Consider the following 18,305-nt stretch of genomic DNA (forward strand, 5'->3'; position numbering starts at 1 on the left):
TAATTTTCCACCCTGCTTGGGTACGACCCATATTGGTGAATTAAAAGGTGAGCTTGAAGACCTTATTATTATACCTTATTTTGCTGGCTTTCTGGCGGTCGATAGGCTTTAATGTTAATAACTTTACCGGATTTCAAAACGATTTCATGTTCGGTTAAATTAGTAAAAGGTATGGGATCTCTATCTAGAGTATATGCATCGGCGCATTGGGAAATTATCCTCCAAATGGGATCGGGCAGTTCTGATTCCACGTGATTCATACGGGTTTTTTCTAATAAATTTAGGATTCTTGGGTTATTGATCCTTTCGGTTTTCTGTATTTCCTGTTCCTATTTATAGGTTTTTTTGAAAAAATCTGTATACGACAGTTTATTTTCAATGGAGAATAAATAAACAGTGGGAAATGTAGGAAGCAATTCGAAAATTGAAGTTAATTTGATTAATTTGTTGAAAATTCATCAATTTTGTTATAAAGTCATTCTTTTTGGCTGAAAATTCAACTGTGTTGTTGAAAACTCGTTTTTTCTTGTTGTTAAAAATTCATATATTTAGCTGAATTTTGCATTATTTTGGTCAAAAATCAGAACTGTTTCATTAAAAATGAATCTGTTTCATCTGTATTTTTTATTAAAAATACGACAACTTATAGTTGAAAGTGAAAATAATTTTTTAAGCACTTTTATTTGCTGGACTTGCAATCACAGACCGCCGAAATTTGACGAAATTCCACGCCCATAGACCGGACCTGGTGTACCCGAAGGAATTTGATGCACTGAATCCGAATCTGAACTCAGCATTGCGCTATCGTCTTAGGTTTCCGAGATATCCTGACCTAAACATGCAAAAAACACGTTTTTTTTTTTTTGCAATATTTAGCTTTGCTCACATGGATAATTTTTATTCTATTGCAAATCTGGGTACGGAATTAGAAAGCTACAATCTTCTACTTTAAAACCACTACCTACTGTTTTGAAAAGGTTTTTTACAAGCCGAGACATCATTCTTTGAAATTTAGAAAATTCAAGTTTCAGATGATGCTGAAATAAATGAGATAATAGCATTCAAAAATTCAAAATGGCGGATATAGTTAGCGTCGAATTATTATCAGCAAGATATCAAATATCGCATGACATAATATATAACATGGATCGAACTTACATTTAATGTACACTAAATCTGAAAAATCTTAAGGGTAGGTTTGGCAGAAAACAACTTCAAATACTTATGCAAACCCATATTTGCCAATATATTTGTACCGTTGCGATATTCAGACCTAATATGCTAGGCTGACAATATAATATCCATGACAGGTAAATCCCAAATGCTATAGAAAAGTTACAACAAGATCACAATAACCTGCAAGCATTAAACCCCAGAAAGATTAACCTAAGAATACAAGGCAACAGCACTCCTAGCAACTATTTTCTCTACGACAGTCCTTTTCTGGATAGTTGGCGAGGAATATTTCAGGTGTTTTTCTCCAGCGGCTGTTCTCTCTCCCACAGTCCTCTTCAGAATAGTTGGCGAGGAATATTTCCAGGTGTTTGTCTCCAGCGGCTATTCTCTCTCCGACAGTCCATTTGAGGATAGTTGGCGAGTCTTTTTACCCGACACAATTTTTATCAATAGCACTTTATTATGAAATAGTATCAGTCATTGATATCTTTTTCTGCATACGTGTGCTTTCTTAATATCTTTTGAGAATCGCTTCTTGTACTCCTTGTACCCAAAACTTGATAAATTTTGTTAGCTCTGTGGAAAATACGAGAGTGGAAAAGATCGAAGGCCGATCACTAACACTATCAAGAAAAAAATCTCAGAATCATACAATAAACCTATACACATCTACAATAAGAATGGGGTTCCAAGATCTATTTGTAATTCTTGTCGCTGGAATTTGAATCACTGAGAAAATATTAAAACAGAGGTTGTTATGGAGCCAGTCATGTGGCAAGGTCTCATTTAAAGATATCGCAATGCTGTTATTCCATCGAGCTCACGTCTTATGGATGTTGAGCCTGTTATACATTGTGCTCAAAGCGAAAAGTACGATGATGAGTATGGTAAATATGAGGATAAATCTCATAATGGAAATCGTCAAATTTACAATCAAAATGATTTAGATGATCTCGTTCGCAATTTGAGTCTTCGTAAATACCAAGCTATTCTTAAGATTTTTCAGATTCAGCAAACATTAAATGTGAGTTTTATCTATGTTTTTTATATTATGTTACGCGATATTTGATATCTTGCTGTTTATACTTCGACGTCAACTATATCCGCCATTTCAAAACAGTGGGTAGTGGTTTTTAAAGTAGAAGATTGTAGCTTTATAATTCCGTACCTAGATTTGCAAAAGAATAAAAATTCTCGATGTGAGCGAAGCTCAAACATAGCAAGAAACCTTGTTTTATGCACGTTTAGGTTAGGATATCTCGGAAACCTAGGGTGATGGAGCAATTATGCGTACAGATTCGGATTCAGCGCATCAAATTCCTTCGGGTACACTAGGTCCGGTCTGTGGATGTGAAAATGTGTTGACCTGTGTAATTTTAGCTGGAAAATTTATTTTTTGGAAATAATTTGTCTAGATTTATTTACATTTCGTTTTATAATTTATTAAATTTTGAAATTTATTTATTTTAATTAATTTTTAATTTAATAATGTTTTCAATTTCATAAATTTATTAGTAAATTATAAGCTATTATCTATTATATTTATTTATTTAAAAAAAAATATATATGCATCACTAATAAAACATTTAATAATTTATTATTTAGATTTTACATTTATTCGGAAAGAAATCAGAAACGTTCAGAAGAAAGTAGATGCAGTGGGACACTTTAGAGAAAGTTTGGAAACACATCGGAAACCTTTGGAAAGAGAGGCGTTCGGGACGAAATCGGAAGCAAAGTTCCCATAAAATTCGGAAAGGATCGGACCGGTAACTCTTTCCGAACTCTTTCCGCTTCTTCCGCCAGGACTAACACTCGCTGCCTTTTTCCGTTGAAGTATCCATATCCCCCGACATCAATTTCTGTCGTGCAAACTCATTATAATTTCACTTTCTGCCTTTTCCGTAAAAACACTTTGGAAATTTGGAAGCATTTGCGTTTTTACATATTAATTAGCAATCGTAGTTAATTTTTTTTATAAATGAGTTCGACAGTTTTCGTTGATTTTCTGTTTTGGTTGATTTTAGTTACAGCTTTTTTCCATTACGGAAGTCATTGCTCCGGTTCGGACGCCTACGGCGCCCTCACCTACGGCTTGTTAAAAAAACTTTACGCTCGTTTCAAAAAGAAAGCCGTCAGTTCACAGGAGTCACACACGATACGTTTCAGAAGCACGTCACACTTCTCGTTAAAATAATCAAATCATCAATCGGCTCTCTAATGTCAAACCGTGCTTACTGAACCCTCAAGTTTAACTTATCCAATGCACCGCTAGACACCGCTCATAATGCATACTTGTTCATTTGTCTTTGATGTTACGAAAATAAACCTTTTTTAGGATTGCGCTATGAAAATAAATTACATCATTGTATTCAATTGTTCTTCTTTCAGAACGACAGACGCGGACTAATTTATCCAGGAACGAAATGGTGTGGCCCGGGGAATATTGCTACTTCTTACAATGACCTTAGTCAACATGCAGCTGAGGATGCTTGTTGTAGGGAACACGATCATTGTCCGATGATTATAGGCCCTCGGCAGTGCATCCAGGGACTTTGCAATGATTCTCCATTAACTCGCTCCCATTGTGACTGTGATGCCAAATTTCGAAGATGTCTACAAAATTTGAACACCGAGGTCGCAAACACCTTAGGCGCTCTCTTCTTCAACGTCATACAAGTCACTTGCTTCAAAGAGCGACGACCTTGCTCTCAATGGCAGAAGTAAGTAAAACGGCTCGACAGTCTTTCTTCTTTAAATATTCAAAAAGTTTACACACTATCCAAAAGTAATTAACAATAAACAAAAGTCAAGTGCAAAAATGCTTCAATAAAGTTGCTAACAAAAAGCTAATTTCTGTAATACAAAAACAAAAAATAGAATTTCTGTTATTTCAGAAAGGGCTCAATATTTTTGGTCTTCAAATATTCAAAACGTTAAAAAACGATACAAAAGTAGTACGTAATAAAGAAAATGAAGTACAAAAATGCTTTGATAAACTCAAAGGGAATTTTTACTAGTTCAGTCTTATAATATAAGTTCTAACAAAGTTCGAGAAAAGGGCGCATAAGAGTTCATTAGGCAAATAATTTAATTTTCTATTTCCGTGGTTCGCTTCAAAGCCTGATTGAACCAGATAGAAAACCGTTTTCGTGCTTAGAGGAAAACAGTCTTCTAATGTAAGTTTCGAGAAACTTCCAGACAGGGTCGCATATGATTCCGTCGAACAAATAATACGGTTTTCTTTTTCCGATATCCGCTTCAAATCTGAATAGAGCCAGAAAAAAGTTGTATTAAGACTTGAAAGAAAAAAGTATTATAATGTGAGTTCTGACAAAGTTACAGATAGGGCCGCATAAGACCCCGTCAGGCAAATAATTCAATTTTCTATTTCCAATGTTCACTTCAAAGCCTGATATATCCAAATAGAAAATTGTTTTCATGATAAGACGAAAACTGTCTTATAATCTAAGTTTTAAAAAAGTTCCAGGCAGGGTCGCCTAAGATTCCGCCGGCCAAATAATTAAATTTTTTTTTCCGATATCCGCTTAAAAACCGGATTAAACCAGAAAAAAAGCGTTTTCGGACTTAAACGAAAACAGTTTTTTAATTTAGGTTTCAAGAAACGTTCAGACAGGGCCGCGTAAGATTTCGCCGGCCAAATAATTCAATTTTCCTTTTCTAATATCCGCTAGAAAGCCGAATAGAGCCATACAAAAATTCTTTTTTGTACTTGAAGGAAAACAGTCTTCTAATGTAATATCCAGGAGCCAGCGAAAATTTTTTGTCAATTATTTTCTTCTGCCTAATACTTTGGGGAATGCTTCATACAGGTGTAATGTGAGTGTAGTTAGCGTCACCTGGGGCACTTTGGATGCTGAAGCAATGGCAGCCGGTCAGCTAGTCATGCAAACATTTAAAAAAATACTTCAATGATTTTTTTAAGCTTAACATTTGGGCAGATGATAATTTACATGATATTTGCCGTAAACATAATCGTCAACTGGCTGTACATGGTTGAAACACCCGTCAGCTGAGGCAGTGAAATATCTCTAACGTGAAGTCAAGCGCGAGCAGCACTCGCCTATATATAATACGCAAGCTGACGGGTTCCAGGCAAGAAGGCTTGCATTAAAAAATATTGAAAATTTTTATTCCTGCAATGGTAACGTTACAAATATTGACTACACCAGAACCTTTTAACACCGGTCTTCGTACTGCGGCCTCGGTACTGCATAAAATCGTCTTTTCCTTCAGTTCAGGCCCCCGCAATATGTAGTTACGGCGCCGCCTCGTATACCTGATTTATACCTGCGTCGAACATTCGTAGAGCCGTAAAAAGCCTCAAGCTGTACGGTCTTAAGAGTTTCTACTGTACTTCTGGATCCCGTTTTGTCCTCCCGTTTTGAATCTCTGCAGCAGTTGAAGTTATCTCCTAAATTGAATCCCTGTCTGTATCTAGCACCGGCAATATTTTTCTAACTACCACAAAGTTACCAAGAACTAGTACAATTTTAATCCCCTTGAATTTGACAATATTTAGTTACTTTTATTTACTGTTTTTCAAATAATAATGAAGTAAAAAGCGTGTTAGAACATAGCATCCTTCATTTTACGATGTCAGGATTAATTTCCACACAAAAGGTTTTGGTGGAAAATAATTTTTAAAATTTTGTATCATGATTTTATATTTTTTTAATTGATAATATTTGAACAAATCTAACATTTTACGATAAAGAGATTATTTTAACTTTCGTGTCTAGTAGTTCTATCAATATTATTAGAATATTGCATAATCTTGAGATTCTTAAGGCTGTTGGAACGGGGTGCGCAAAAATGGTGAAATCTACGAAACACTCAAAGCTGGTCAGCAGTCGGTGATAATTCCGTTTTGAGGTTTTAAAAACGAACTTTGAAGGCTTTTCTGTCCCCAAAGGGCTTTCGCGGTTTTGGTTTGCGCGCTTACTATCTATTTTTTTCAAAAAATTCGGGTAACTGATAAAAAATGGGAGTAACGTGGTTCAGCAAACAACATGAATCGAGCAACAAGGCGACTCATAGCTGTTTGGCGCTGATCGCTCAGCCGCAATTGATCGTACTACCAAGAATGCTTTGTCGGTAAAAGTCTCATCCCTCTTGGCGGGTATATTAAGTTACCCTGCTGGAAGTAAATGGATAGAGTCTCTATCCGTTTAAATCATTTTCTCTCTTTAAGATAGAAATGGAAAGAACCGGTGTATCTATGTTGATCCCAGGTCTATCCCTTCGATTATTTTCTATTTTGCTTCCAATCTACAATAACCTATATTATTTTAAATCACAATCTTCCTATCCATATCTATCCGACACTTATACAATGCATCCTTTTCTTTTTACTCCGAATCCCTATTTTAGTTTTCCTTCCCAAATAAATCCTTCGCTTATCCACGCCTATCTTTTTCTATCCATTAGGCAATCCAAAATCTTGTCTTTCTTTTTCAATTCTTATCTTCTTATTTCATTGACTCTTTTTCTATCTTTTCTCAAATCCAAGATAACCTGATCTTCTTGAATCCCAGTCTTTCTATCTAAACGAATCCACAGCTTATCAACCTCTATCCTTTTCCATCCATTGGGCAACCTTAAATTTCGTCTATCTTTTTTAATCTCTATTTTCCTGTCCAAGTGAAACCAGTTCTATCTTTTCTGGAATATAAGATAGCTCCACCTTCTTGCATCCCAGTCTTTTTATCCAAGTGAATCCTCCAATTATTTACCTCTATCCTTTTCTATCCGTTGGAGGATAACAAATTTCATCTATCTTTTTCAATCCCTATTTTCCTATCCAAGTGAATCCAATTTTTTTAATATAAGCTAGCCCTATCTTCTCGAATCCTAGTTTTTCTATCCAAGTGAATCCATTTATATCTTTTTTTAAATATGAGAGAGTCCTATCCACTTGAATACTAGTCGTTCCATCCACACGAATCCTCCGCTTATTCACGTCTATATTTAGCGAAGCCCGCGCTAGTTGACGCACATCCCTGACTTAGTACTGGCAGGTTTCCCAGTAGGTGGCTGACTGTGAAAGGCAGACACAAGTGAAATCATTTTCACCGTCTATAACTGGAGGGACAGCAGACGCCTTTGCAGAGTTCGAACTTCGACTAGTAAGTCGCAAAGCTAGGGAATTTTGTTGTAGGTATATAAACCCTTTCTAGTTTAATACTATTTTGCGGGAGTTTGAAATTCGAAATATATTTTTCTTTAAACGTATAAGAATACTATATTTTTGAGCAGATTCAAATTAATAGACATTAAAACAGTATATCGTTGATAGAGGGTAGTCTGGGATAGATAAAGATAGGCATTTGTGAATAACAGAGATAAAAATACATAGGCCCATCGGACCACAAGGTATAGAATCAGTGATAGAGAAAGATAGACATTTGTGAACGCCATTTATAGAAAAAGATAGACAGTTGTGACTGTGAGGAATAGAGTCAGGGATACAAAGAGAAAGATCTAAGTAGATGCGACGGATAGGGCGTGGAAAGAACAAGATGGAGTTTGTGGGATGCAATGTGTGCATTTGGGAAGGATTGAATATCTCTATATTTTTCTATCTTTTTGAATCTTCACTTCCATCAGGATAGAATAAAATGCAACTGGTATTCTTTTTTTTTTTGTAATTGTTTATGGACATGCCTTACTTGGTCTCGGAATAGGAGAACTGTGGCAAGTATGAATAGGATACCACCGTAAACCTTTTAATTGAAAAAAGTATTTATTCAAATATTTACGTATCTTGTTATGTAGCATTCCCAGAATCTATATAGCCCTGCGAAAGGTACAATCAGAAACCTCACAAAAATTCTATATTGTTAGAGAGATAATTATTATTTGAATATCTTGCGGGAGAAATGTGAATTTCACATTAAAAATAACAATGTCTGTAGATCTTTGCAGACATTTAAAAACCATCATCCTTAAGATATCGAGATATAAAACTATTTTCTACGTCCTTATTCGCAAATATTGATTATTCTTAGATATCGATATAGTGCACTCGGACGCATTTATTCTAAGAATAATGAATATTTGCAAATGAGGACGTAGAAAATATTTTGCAAATTTTGTCTGCAAAACTTGTTACTAAATTTGACGTCTGATGTGTAGAATAATTTCTATTTTAATTAATTTGTACATTGAATATCTTCCATTGCACTATCTCGTTGTCTGAGAATAATGAACCTTTGCAAATAAGGACGTAGCCAATAGTTTGTAAAAAGTAAGCGCTGGCACGTAGTTATTTGCTTATTCGTTGCGATTTTTTCCTGCAAAAATTTTTTACTGTATTCGACATCTGCTGTGTGGAATAATTTCTGTTCTATATCTCAATGTCTAAAGAACGACGATTTTTGAATGTCTGCAAAGATCTGCAGATATTGTTATTTTAATGAGCAATTTACATTCTCTCGCAAGATATGCAAATAATAATTATCTCTCCGGCAATGACAAATTTTTATGAGGTTTCTGAGTGTATGGGCGTTTTAAATTCTGGGAATGTGATTAATATTAGTGTTTTATAAAGCCATAATAAGTTGTACAATACTAACCTTATTTATACGATTCTGCATTATACGCCATTTCCATATGTGTTCTGCACATTACAACATAAAAAGATATGTAATTATTAAAATTTTTTTTTTTAAATTAAAACATTATTATCGATTATTATCAGCGAGTACGGGGGCCTCCTTTTACTTATCACTTGTCACAGTTTTTCTATTTCAAGACCAACTAAGACATGTCAATGAACAATTTAAAACAAAGAACACAAGTTGCATTTCTATTTCTAATTAAAAATTCCCGCCAAGATGGATGCGACTTTCACCGATAGTGCATTCTTGGTAGACCCATGAAGTACGCCTGAGAGATCAGCGCCAGACAGCTGTGAATCGCCTTGTTGCCAAATCATGTCGTTTGCTGAAGCACTTTATTCTCATTTTTGATCAGTTATCCGATTTTTTTGGAAAAAAATAGATAGTAAGCGCACATAACATAACCGCAAAAGCCCTTTCGCGGTCAGGAAGATCTTCAAAGTGTCTTTTTAAAACCTCAAAATAGAACTATCATCAACTGCTGGTCAGTTTTGAGTGTTTCACAGATCTAGCCATTTTTGCGCGCCCTTTTCCAACAGCCCTAAGAAAATATGCCCTCTAGCCGGAGCTATAGAACATTTTTTTTCACAATTGGACCAAAAGAGAGAAAAATTAACATTAAGGGCATGTGATACTTAGAAAATTGTATATTTTACCAGTTTTAGGTTCCCCTGACTTTTTTCTAGAATAATACATATTTTGTTTTAAGAATTTGGGAATTGATAGCGAACATGCTAACGGACGTCCCTACACACATTTTTTGTGGGTTAACTGAAAAAAGTTTTAATTTAGAAGAATGTGATTAATTTGCATGGCGATTAGGAAATAGTATCGATTTTTTCAGTGTTAGATTCCCCGGCTTTTTTCCGAGGATAAGAAATATTTTGCCTTCAAAATCTGGGAAATGATAGCGAATATGCTAACAGACGTCCCCGCACACTTTTTTTATGTTTTTTTTTATCAAAAAATTGTTGATATTGCTAACAACGTGCATGTATATTTCGAGGTTATGTGTGTTACAATTCACCCGAGCGTTACTTCCAAACTACACAATATTTTTGGCTGAAAATTTTGGACTTACGAATAAACAAGTAACTAATCTCCCGGAACTAACCTTGTTTGCAGACAATCAAAAAAGTTTATTTCCTAAATAATTTTCAGATTATCGGAAAGGCAGAGATGAAAAATGACGTAACCTCAAAATAATGCATATGCATAAAATTTTTATTTAGCACAATATATTTTTTTGTTATTATTCCTCAAAAAAGAGCCCGGGGACATCCGTTATGATATTTTATAGCATCTCCGAATTCAGTTTTTAAAAATTTTAATTTTTGTGGAAATAAAGCCGGGGAAACTGTAAGTATCACATGCCCTTAACAATTATTAATTAGTTTTACCAGGGCAAGAACCTTAACATAAAAAATCAGAATTATTTTAAACGTTCAGGAGGTAATGCAGAAGGACTAAAAATTTCAGAAAAAATTGGATTCATTTTAAAAGTTATTTAGAAGGTTTAGAAGTTTCGGAAAGATTAAAAAATAATTAAACAAACAAAGCCTCCAACCAAGTCTACCATTTTTTTACAAGTGTACCGATCAATGCCCTTTAAACAATTTTATGCCATTAATGCAATAAATAGGGTACTGGTTGGAGTTTTTGGATTTTTAATATACTCTAACTCTGATAACTTTCTTTTTATGGAAAAAAGTCATGAAGATCAATCTTTCGAGTTTCTGAGTGATATAAATAACCGTACATAGAATTTTTTAATCTCAAAAGAAAAAGTTTTTAAAATTCTTAAAATGAGCTCACTTTTTGAATTTTCATCCAAAATAGCTGGTTTACGAACTCGTTCTTTCTTTTTAGACCTTCAAAAAATGTGCCAAAGCAGAATCCAAGCTGATTAATTTTTTTAAAGGTATCGTGTCTGTGTGACTAGAAAATCCCTAGGCTTTTCCCTACTTTTTGCATCTAGGGGAAAACTAAGACGTGTAGGACAAATTCTGAGGCCATATTTGGATTTGGCGGCTCAAAATCCATAAGGCTTGCCTGATCACTTGTCTCGTGCAGATAACTTTTTTTGTAGGCCTGTGTAATTGTTACAGAACATTGTTATAAATAGGTTTTTTTTTTAAATATCACTGGAACCTTTAAATAAGATTGCGATTTTTAAAATTATATGAATTTGATAACATTTTAATTTCAAAGTATTTCCTCATTCAAATTTAGCGCTGAAATAGGCGGTAACTCTTTCGGCTCTTGGCGAGAGTACTTCGTGCATCTTTATGACTCGCAAATATTTCACTTGAAAGTCTCGAAATTTATTCCGAAAAAGTTTCCATGCTTTCGTACGACACAGTTTCTTCTCCTTACTATTACTTCGTGATATCAACGCGTACATGCGCGTTGTTATGCATTGGTACCAACTGTCTCAGGCGTTTCAATGTTTTACATTCCAGTGTTCCGGTACACGGAAAAAAGTGGATCGTCAGAAGAACTCACTAAAACAGTAACTCTAACTAACATTAATTGAAGCGCAGCTTTTCGTTTGTGAATTTTGTAAAAATGACTATTTTGCGTTTTGGTAAGTTAAACTGACTTTTTAAAAGAGTAGGATAAACAATTTTAAATATTAGGATGCACCGCACCACTTATTAACCATCCGAACTCAGCGAAAAAAAAATTACTATTGCGTGTAGTAAGCCTCACTTCTGTGTACAGTAACTTTGCTGACTTCGCATTATAATTCATATATGTACATGTATGTATGTACTGCACGTATTCTATGCACGATTTATAAATATATTAGCTTGAAACTTTTAACAACATAAATGATGTAAAGTTTTGATCGATTTAAAAAGAAAAAAATTATTCCATTTAAAACCACCAAGTTATGAGCCTACTACGCATCCAGAAAAGAGAGCATTAAGATATATACCGTCCATACCGTCCAGCTAGCGTCAGTTAATTACAGTGACATTTCCATAATTCAAAGTGGCATGAGGCGCGGAAAAAATGCAAATTATGAAATAATTTAGTTTTCAGGCGATGTCTTAGTAAATTAAATTTAGTAATAATAATTTAAGTTTCTAATCATAATTGAAGGTTCCGCGGTCTAAATCTGTTAACTGACATCTCAGAAATTTTAAACGGCTTAGGAAAATCGTTCCGTGAACCTATGCGGTAGATACCGAAACTCGATTTTTGAAACCCCATTTGAAAAAAAAAGAAACTAAAAAGACATTTTCCATTTTGTTTGCGGGATATTTACTGAATATGAGATGATCTAGAAAATAAAAAAAAATCAATTTTGAAAAAAATGTCAGTTAACAGGTATAGACTACGAGCAATATTAGTTCCTACTAGATATACCACTTTTAAAAACATAATGGACAAAATAGTCAATTTTCATTGGCTATAACCATCTTAGAGACGGGATACAAATCGAACAATTATTCGTCAAGCTTTGCACTTAATCGTTTTTCTCAGAACAGTTAAACATTCTCTGCATTGTGCCCATTGTTGCCGGATTAGGTCTGAAACAGCCAAAAAACGAAAACTTCGAATTATCGAAATTCGAATTACAGAATATTTTTAACATTATAAGAATAGAATTTTTGGCAGGGACAAATAAAAAAATCCGAATGATCGAAAATTCGGATTATCTGCGGTTCGAGTTATAAAAGTTTTACTGCAGTTTCAAACGTCACCACACAGTCGGTTATTTAGTTCCAGAAATGGTCACTGAGTCAAGTGTCGAGGGTTGCCTTCAAATGGCCTTGGACTGATTTCGGGAGTATAGAAACGTAAACAGTGAGGGCCGCCTGACTCAGTTCCAATTAATATATATCCATATATAATGTCACAAGCGATCTCACCCTACCCCCCTGAGAAACTGCGTGAGCTAGCAGTTCTAAGAAGGCCGAGAAAGTAGAGCTAGGAGCCATTCTTAGTCAGGATGTTCATCCCTGCTGCTTTATATTCCAAACTTTAAACGGAGCTGACCAAAATTAATCTGCAACGAAGAAAGAGTTACCGGCCGTGGTATGGAACACGCTACGCTTGAGACAGTACCTCTAGGGAAAATCATTTTTGGATACAAACTGACTATCAAGCCGTGAAGTGGCTCCACAATGTAAAGAATCCTTCATTCAGATTATTACGCTAGAGATAAAGATTATAAGAGTATTCATACAAGCCTTTTGAGCACATAAAAGCCAAAGAAAACAAGGTGGCCGACTGCCTTTCCAGATTGTTTCCAATAAGAAGAGCCCCCTTACAAAAAGATATGAAAAATGCCGAAATAGGTCCTTAGAACTGGAATCGAGATTACCAGATATAGAGATATTTGAAGCATCTGGCATTGAAAAGGACTTAACTCCAGCCACACATGAGATAAAGTTCTAGCAGCAACCAGCGAAAGAAAAACAGAAACCATGGATAATTAGTGAGGAGGTGCTAACAGAAAATGATGGGGAATGTGACAGAGAAGGAACGCCCCCAATACCAACGCGAGAAAACTTCCCCGAATACAATAAGGAAATGTACGAGCAGTTTCAGAATTTACCAAAGAAAAGAGGTGTTAAGAATGCCTTGAAAGGCCGAATGCAGGAGGCAAACTGTGTAAAAAAATAAGAAACAACCGTCGAACGATCAGAATTTAGAAATCCTGCCAATCTATGATTAAAGAACGTGGCTCACAAGAATTAACGAAATAATAGCGCACTTTAGAAATCGGAAATTGACTATAGCCAGGTTAAACTTTATGGATCCTACCATAACACCTTTGAAAAAAATTAAAATTGAACAATTCATTCACTTCTTTAGCCGAAAATATGAAAATTACTCAAAAATTTACTATTGCTTCTCGCCACGAAGCGTACTGACTCAACAAGACATACTCGAAATACTAAATAAAGCACAAGGCTCTATTTTTAACCAACATTTTGGCGAAAATAAAACTACAGATAAAGCCAAACAGTTGGGAGAATGGAGAAATTTGGAGAATGACAAGATGAAGCTATTATACCGGACACACCTGATAACCCTAATGATAAGGTGGCAATAGACATTTTCGGGCCACTTCCTTTCACGAAAAGTGGGAATGAATACATACACAGTGTACAAGACCAGTTGACTAAATATTTGATGTTAATACCACTAAAAGATGCTAGGGCAGAATACATTATCGAGGGACTCTTCGATCATTTTATTGATATATTCGGAGCCCCGAAATCCATCTTGACAGACCAACGAGCGAACTTCGTCTCCAAACTAGTTCAGAACTTCGAGAACCTGTTCAGAATAAAACACGTGAAAACAACTACCCATCACACCCAAAGTAACGGTAGCTTAGAAAGGGCTCATTCTGTCTTGAAAGATCTGCTGAGAACCTGCATGCAGGATACGCGAAACGAGTGGGACCAAGTATAAAAAATTATTACTCTCGCTTATAATACACAAAGCAAGACGGAATCGGAATAAGCTCGTTTCAAGCCACTTTTGGCAGAACCGATGCTAATTTACCATCAACTTTGGCCACCACTCCTAATTTAAAATACCAAGACTTGCTTGATATGCGGCAAGAAAGGCACGAGCAGTATGTACAGAAAGCAAAGGAAAACTTACAACTTCAGAAAGAAAAATACAAAAGGTACTAAGATTCCAAGATAGTTCACCACAATCTTTTTACGAACCGAGAGATCTGATTAAATTTATTAACTATAATGCGACCAATAAAGTCTCTGCAAGCTGAAAAGAACTCGCAACTATAATAGAGAGACTAGACAACAATAACTATTCATTATTGTTTAACACCGAATGAACGAGAATTCACGCTAACCAGATCATGCCTTATTTTTTTTAGAATGAAGATCTTGGCATTATTGATGATTCTGACGCAACTATGGCCAAAGAAAGGAAATTGCACCTTATACCAATCCACTTAAATGTATTTATCGAGGAAATAGGAGCAGCCCAGCTTTTTGTTGTCATTCGTGACTGCAAAAATCTTAACTTGCAAATTTCTAATAGAAGAACTAACAGTGGACATCAATACATTATTAACAGCAATACAATGAACAAGCTATCACCCCGATACCGACCCCGAGAGTTATCAGCATATAATCGACATCAGTGAGGTCAATGTAGCGATTGTCAAGAAATCCCTAATATATATGTCATTAAAATACCAATATTAGAAAAAGACGAGTATATTATCAACCATATGGTACCCCTTCCACAAAAAGTACTAAACATCCATCATGCCCTCATCCGGGATCATAAATTTTTATTCCAAACTAAAACCGGATTCGTACCTACTGACAAAAACACACTAAACAGATATAAAGACTTAGCCAACTACAAAATTTCTCATCGAAACCAACCAGGTTATAGGTTGATAGACACAGAAAATTGCGACGCCACACAGTAATAAATATGGGAAACAATTCGAGCCACACGAGGATTTTAATCGAATGATAAGATTTTTTTTTAATTCTTCTTTGAAAATGTTATATTTAATATTTCCAGTAAAAGAATTTTTATAACTACCCATATACTTTTTTAATTAACCATGAAACGGCTTTCCCCAACATCAGTATAAAATTGTTCGAAACTCACGCAGTATTAAAAATATTTTCGGGAGTCTACATAAAGATGACTAGGTGTGCTATATGTTTTTTGGGTCGCTGAATACAAATCCATCCTCAGAATGACTCAAACTTCTCAGGATTTTGATTAAATTAAGCCGTTTCATAGTTAATTAAAAAAAGTATATGGGTAGTTATAAAAATTCTCTCACTGGAAATATTAAATATAACATTTTTAGAGTAGAATTTAAAAAATTTATCATTCGATTAAAATCCTCGCGTGACTCGAATGGTTTCCCATATTTATCACTGTGTGCCAGTGTAATTAAGAAATCACAAGAGGAAACCAAGTGCATATTTTCACCTTTTAAACTGCATAGCGAAATTTACATTTTAACTAATAAAGGGTACATAATATAACATAAATTGGTTTGAGGGTCAGTGTACAATTCTGACAGATAATATACAATTGTGTTCAGAAAGAAACCTAGAGTATAAAAAATCTTTTATAAGCAATAAAACATATAATGCACCTTACGGTAAAAATTCAGAGAAAGCGTTCGAATGGTTTAAATACATTGGATATGCTAGTGTAATTTCAATTACGCTATATACATCCTATAGATGCGGATTTTGTGAATTGATATTAAAATGTATACCTAAAAAGATCTGTGTATTCTGCATAAAGACCAATGTGCATAATGCTCCTTCGCCAAATGATATTTCCTTTAACATTTCTCCTGTAGAAGAAACAACTCTGCATATGAAGAATAAAAAGGTTACTTTCTATTAAAAGGGTTTAGGGACTAAACTCTGTCTAACAAGAGGGGTGTAACAGTGGCATACGCCCACGCCTTTAGATAAGATTGAAGGGCTATATATTTTATTGCTTTGGCCCAGCTCGTCAGTTCTAGTTAAATTTATTTACTATTTAGAACTTGTAGCTTGAAGGAGGGTATACGACTTCGCTACGGGAACAATAACGCTTCACTACTTTAAAGTAAAACCCCCGCATTGTCTCCGAGGGTGGGGGAGGGCGACTAATAACCAAGTTATAAATCGGCCTCTTTAATTTTAAACGGACCTCATACATATTTTTTGCGGAGGGAGCCTGCATGTTTCTAGTTATGCCACTAAACTTATTTGCTTACCATTTTAAATAGTAAGGCTGAAATTCTTGCGCAGTGATTATTGCAATGTAAAAAGGATGATCTAACTCAATTACAAAAGTAAAGCTCACAATTCTTTGCTTAATATTTGGATTAGTTATTCGTACACCTTACATCTTCAACTCTAGTATTTCAAATAGTTGTTCAAGCCGCTTGTTCTAGTAAAATTTCTTTTTACAATTGGAAGTAGTAATGCTAACTTTACGTGCTGTTTATTTTTCAATCGCTATCTTATGCATCAACAAAAACTATTTAAATTATTTCTTGTACAAAAATGTACGACAGTTGGTAGCAATGGGCAACAAAGCCCATATACGCATTGATACGAACGTATGTCGACGTACCTAAATTTCTTAGGAAACATTGTAGAACCAGCCTAAAAGGTCTATGAACAAACGTGGTAAAAGTACAAAGACCGAACGTGTAGCGCAAGGTAAATACTGTTTTTAATATAAAAAAGGGATGAGCTTGCCACGACTTACGTGCTCGGTCTTCGTACTTCCGCTACAATTGTTCCTGCACCTTTTACAATTAAAGGTCGAGCCATTGGCAACTGTAATTTTGGTGAATATGAATTCTCTTTTGTTAGAGTTCCCTTGGCTTTAAACCTTTAAAGAATACATTCTCATTACGTGTCTCGAGCTTGTAACTCGAATACAATTTTTTCCAAAACGCGAACTTTTCTAAATTTAGAGATGAGTTGAGCATATGATATTAATTTCTGTATTTCGGTCCGGGACAGCTCTTCCAGATATTGCAAAATTAAGTACAGATTTTATTTTTCATGATTACTTTAATATTTGTTCCTTATTAGGCAATAAACATTATTCACAGCTGCCCAGAAAACTGTATACTATTAGAACTCATGATTTACATTTACCGGTAAACCTTTGTCTGCAACATGTTTTTTTCCATCGATTGTAATTTGTTATTTTAATGACTTTTTTTATTATAACGAAAAATACGTATATTATCAAAAAATGGTCAAAAGCTACATTGTAGATCGAATTTAAGACACAAATTATAACTGCACATCTCAGAAAAAAATATTCACCAATAAATTTGAAGACCTTTTTTATATCAACAATTTAGTAATCAAATATTTTATTGTACACTAACTTTGGAAATTGACGCTAAGACAAGCGCGCGGTTGGCAATAAAAATCACTCCTGGCTTTAAAACGTAATTGCTCGTTCATAAAGAAGCAGATAACTTTTTAAACAAATCTTTGGAAATCTTATTAAATTCCACGTCGAATGACCTAAAACACAGATATTTTTATTCTTTTGAAGAAAATATACCACGTGGGAACTTTAAAAAATGAAAGGATTTCTTGGATTTTGTATCTCGACTTCAACATGTGGCATGATCTATAAAGTTGAGGCAAAACTCTGAAATTCATGTCAAACAGAATTGATGTCTCATCTTTAATATAAGCCAATAAGACTTGAAAAATGTTTAGGCATTCTCAAGATACAACTAAACGTGAGGAGCATATATTAGATTTTGTTTCCTGAACTGCGATTCGTACTGCGACTTAAGAAACTTATTGGGGGAGAGTGACTAAAAATTGATATAAGATAATCTTTGTTATCATACTAGGCAGTCTGATAAGTACCTGAAAAATTCTAGGAGATGGCATTAGTATTCACTAATGTGAACCATTTTCGTCGAGCTTGATCCTTCAAATGACGCCTGTCAAAACTTCAGCCATTTATGTTTAC

General features: G+C 34.8%; 1 protein-coding gene across 4 annotated transcripts in view; it reads left to right on the plus strand.

The window, feature by feature from the left end:
- LOC117169506 (acidic phospholipase A2 PA4) overlaps window positions 1-18,305 on the plus strand; it is a 223,018-nt gene that overhangs the window by 176,369 nt on the left and 28,344 nt on the right. For all 4 annotated transcript variants that reach the window (XM_033355918.1, XM_033355916.1, XM_033355919.1 and 1 more), the window contains one exon: window positions 3,568-3,899. In XM_033355918.1, coding sequence (XP_033211809.1) covers window positions 3,568-3,899 — 332 coding nt within the window. The remainder of the gene's footprint in view (window positions 1-3,567; window positions 3,900-18,305) is intronic.

Source organism: Belonocnema kinseyi, chromosome 3 (assembly GCF_010883055.1).
Source record: "Belonocnema kinseyi isolate 2016_QV_RU_SX_M_011 chromosome 3, B_treatae_v1, whole genome shotgun sequence".
Taxonomy (NCBI): domain Eukaryota; kingdom Metazoa; phylum Arthropoda; class Insecta; order Hymenoptera; family Cynipidae; genus Belonocnema; species Belonocnema kinseyi.